Genomic DNA, 4,134 nt, shown 5'->3' on the forward strand with positions numbered 1-4,134 from the left:
GAAACCCGAGTCATTCCGGTACGTAGAACCGGCTGTCGTGGGAATGCTAAATGCGTCGTTGTGGCCGGTGGATCCTACCTTCTCCTTTACTATAGTCTGTGACGCCCGGACGTTTGTTGTTGTTGTAGCGGCCCTTCTGATCTCTGCCTAAATCGGGTAGTCTAGCAACCGTTGATGCCAAGTTCAATTAGGCCCAGACTACGCGCTGCATAACGGGATCAGACCAGAGAGAGAAGGGTGTTAGCTGAGGGGGTTTAATATGTATTTGTATGTACATTCAATATCTTTGTGGTAGAGTCTGAATTAGTAAGAGTTCAAACGGCCTTAATTGTGCCAGAGTTAGGCGGGTTTCTCGATGCAGCTGAAGCTCTTCGTCTGCAATGCCAGGTGATTGAACTCTGATGACGGCATTGTTGAGATCCCCAAGATACTAGGATCGCCGGGATCACCTGAGTAGCGAGGTTTGCTAAAGAGCAACCCAGGCCCCCCAGTTTCGTAATGTTAGCGCAGCAGTCCTTGATCGGGAAACGCCCGGAGTCCCTGCTTTGTCGTCGCCATTACCAGCAAGTGTGCACAGAATATGAAGATTGCCAAAGCTAGAAGGAACTAAAACCACCAAATTTTAATTTTAGATTCATATCTAGCTTAGAGTGAAAAGTTGTCCAAGTCCATTTTTTCCAAAAAAAAATATATTTTGGTGCAAGAAGCTAGAATAATTATAAATGCATCGTTTCCGAAAATGTGGAAACTACTTGTATTAGTTCTAATCGTATGTGGTCAGTGATATGCAAATTCGCCAGGTCCAAAATAGCCACAGAAAATGTGATAAGGCCCAAAGAATGNTTTTCCTTATTCAACCAACTACTATCAAGTGCAGCTGATTTGCCGCTATTTAAACTCGACAGCGTGGTTGTTGTTGTCAATTCTATACATCCATTTGCTTATTTGCTTTTTTGTATAGTTTCAGGCAGGCTCTTCCTAAACTATGTATTTGTCAATGTTATTGTGGCTTGTTAACATTTTTATTTTTAATATTTTTTATTGCTGCTGAAGTCTAGAAAAAAGAAGTCTGATGAGGAGATGTGGTGATAGTGCTATAACTTCTACCGCTTAGACTTTGTTGCTTTTTCAATTTTTCCTAATAAACAATCGTGGTACAAAGCTCAATAACAAATATTAAAAATAAAAATGGAATTTGAGTCGTTTGGAGTTGGTTCAGCTTTGAATATATGAATAAGCGAAATATTCGTTTGGCCTTCATCCAAAATAGGTGCTTGAAAAAATAAGTTTGAATGTATAACTAAATAAGTTAATAGCATGATACAAATATTTTTGTATCATGGATAATAGTCAAAATTTTGTATTTTTAAAACAAGCTTTCTAAATATGAACGAAATCGGTCTATAACTATTGGTTTACCAAATATCTTCCCAGCAAAACCAGGTGAGCAAAAAAAAAGCTTGTAATAAAAAAACTGGCTGTGTTCTCATTTTTAATCATTACTTAAATCAAAATCCAATATGCGCAACCAAGAAGATATTTGGAGAGTTTTTCTCCTATGGTTCAGAACTACAAGAGGCTGATGCTTTGCATTTAAACTTTTAAGACAGCCACTGGACTTAGCAACTTTGCACTCTAAGCTAGCGATATTTGTATAAATATGTATATATGTAGACTTACTGATTTATTAACTACTTTTTATATTTATTTAAATGTTTATAAATCTTGTTGACATTTCAGCTGTTTTTTAACAAAATTTCGCTTAGGACAATCACAAACAGACTGCAAGAAAAGGAAAAAACAAAACATACGTATAAAGTTAAATTACTAAATCAAGTAGTTGCGCTTATGCTTCAGAACATTCACATATTCATACATAGTACTTAAATATCCCCCACCACCCCATATTTCACCAGCAACAGCCTAAATCTATTGACTGTGCAATGTGAGTAGCGCCATGTTTCAATCGAACTTCTCAACACACATATGTAGATATAAGACTATTAAACATACACAAAATTGTTCTTGGACAACGTAGCAATTCCTATAGTTTGGCTAATTTTGTATGTGGCGTAAGTGTCCATCTTAATTATTATTTAACAAAGTCTGGATTCTCTTGAATAGTTTCTGTGAATTGCAGTTGGTTGTCGATTATCTGAAAGAGTTCCTGAGGCGCTGGTATGCGCCCAGTTTGCAATTTTGACCACACCGGCACATCGTTAAGTGTTATTTCAAAAGCGCCAGAAGCGACGAGCTGCAAGTAAGATATTTCAGTTCATTTAAACTCATCTATATAAAAAACATATTTCCCCTAAAAACTTGTCTTGGAATCGTCCTCGGCAGTTGGGTTTCCCAATTTTTTTATAGATTCATCAATCCTTATGCCGTTATGTATATACTTGTAACATTATTTTTAAAATACTACCCACTTTGTACGCATAGTTGTGCTTTCATAAAAAACTAAACATGAACATGATTTGAAAAGTAAGGACGGCTCCAAGGCTAGACAAAATTACTGGTATTAACGTCGTCTTATCAAAAAATGATTCGGTAACCGATAACACCCATATTGCCATATTACTTTTGTACAAACTTACCTGTCCTTCAAGCATGTTTCCCACGAAGAATACCATCATACAAGCGTACAATTTATTTTCCAACAAATGTCGCCACCAACCAGGTGTCTGCTGGCCAATTGTTCCAAATATATCAAACGACGAGACAATAACTACAATGAACAGTATCTTAGCAGCAAAAACAATGCGTGACAGATACATATTGAAGCCGGGTGGATCATAGTTGGCACCGTTGACAGTAATCTGTGGATACCTTTCGGATAGTATGTTCACATAATCCTCGAAAGCCTTACGGTAGCCGCACGAGTAACTAATTGAAAAAATAAGTATTTTTCTTTTCTAATATTAATCTAAATAAAGAACTAATATTGCATGAGGTTAAAGAATTAACCTTTATTACCAGTATAAAAATGTCATGGTAGGCCCACCAACATTTTGCCCAAATTTCGTTGCGGGTATCTCCTTTTCGGCTGCATCTACCCCAGAATTGATATTACCAACCAATATGAAGCAAATAAACAAGCAAAAGGCAAATGTTAAATATTTATTGCCAATAAACGCCATTATACCACGAAATCTGTATTTTCCACTCAAATTAATTTCGCACCTTTGTGTCTTAATTCAGGTGAATGAAATTGCCTCAGAAGTTTGCACAGGGTTGCAGCCGTTTTTACTTAAGGACTACCGTGTAGCAATAGTGTGAAAATGGTAAGCCATATTCAGCCTTATTCCGACTACAAACAAGGCAACCGTTGAAGCAACGTGTTGAGGCAACCTGTTTATCATGTTCAATAAACACAGGGCAACCGTAGAGGCAACCATTGCGGAAACCTCAGTAGTGTGAGATATGTTATAAAATAAACACACGGAAAAAAATTTGGTTTTCTATAAAAACATCTTACCGCTTCCATTGTANTTTATCATGTTCAATAAACACAGGGCAACCGTAGAGGCAACCATTGCGGAAACCTCAGTAGTGTGAGATATGTTATAAAATAAACACACGGAAAAAAATTTGGTTTTCTATAAAAACATCTTACCGCTTCCATTGTATTCATTTGCTTTTATGTGTTCGTAGCAAAAGCGACTACCTGGCAACCTGTAAGGGTTGTGAATATTTTTGTATCGTAAAAACGAAAGTCTGAAACGTTTCAACGATGGGTTTTCACCGCGGTTATTTAACATTTCAAATGTTGTTGTGCTGTGGTGACTGGGTGAGGCTGCTCAGGTGGACTGAGGTTAGCCGTGGAGGCTGCTCTGTTTGAGCAGCAGGGGGCCACGTACGACTCGATGCCAGCCCTGAGTAGAAGAATACGTAGCAATGTAGCCCTATGGACGAGCAACTTCTAAGATACTTCGCCGACCTAAACGGGGTTAGATCGCCGAAACAACAGCCCTTGGTCGGGTAAAACCCGAGTCATTCCGGTACGTAGAACCGCACGCTTCCTAGGGCTGCCGTTAGTGGAACTTGACGACGACGACTGAGATATCAATCGATCTGGGCGGGGTTGGTGTAGCTACTTTACAGAGTGGTGTGCAGGAAAAATGTTGTCAACAG

General features: G+C 38.4%; 1 protein-coding gene across 1 annotated transcript; it reads right to left on the reverse strand.

The window, feature by feature from the left end:
• Window positions 1–1,749: 1,749 nt before the first annotated feature.
• Window positions 1,750–3,233, reverse strand: LOC108381982 (selT-like protein). Its single transcript, XM_017638381.1, has 3 exons — window positions 2,977–3,233; window positions 2,598–2,886; window positions 1,750–2,254 (listed from the first exon to the last, which is right to left on the reverse strand). Exons 1-3 carry the CDS (start codon window positions 3,138–3,140, stop codon window positions 2,093–2,095), a joined length of 615 nt encoding a protein of 204 aa, XP_017493870.1. The 5' UTR covers window positions 3,141–3,233; the 3' UTR covers window positions 1,750–2,092.
• Between the last annotated feature and the right edge of the window lie 901 nt (window positions 3,234–4,134).

This window comes from Rhagoletis zephyria, unplaced genomic scaffold (genome assembly GCF_001687245.7).
Source record: "Rhagoletis zephyria isolate East Lansing unplaced genomic scaffold, Rhagoletis_zephyria_1.1 Rzeph_scaffold_24664, whole genome shotgun sequence".
Classification (NCBI taxonomy): domain Eukaryota; kingdom Metazoa; phylum Arthropoda; class Insecta; order Diptera; family Tephritidae; genus Rhagoletis; species Rhagoletis zephyria.

Bases quoted from the DNA above. Each gene is read 5' to 3' on its own strand.
- LOC108381982 (XM_017638381.1), bottom strand. From the start codon at position 3,140: ATGGCGTTTATTGGCAATAAATATTTAACATTTGCCTTTTGCTTGTTT. The intron at 2,887-2,976 runs GTAATAAAGGTT...TTTTTCAATTAG, and splicing joins ACCATGACATTTTTATACTG to TTACTCGTGCGGCTACCGTA. The intron at 2,255-2,597 runs GTAAGTTTGTAC...TCTTACTTGCAG, and splicing joins GAAACATGCTTGAAGGACAG to CTCGTCGCTTCTGGCGCTTT.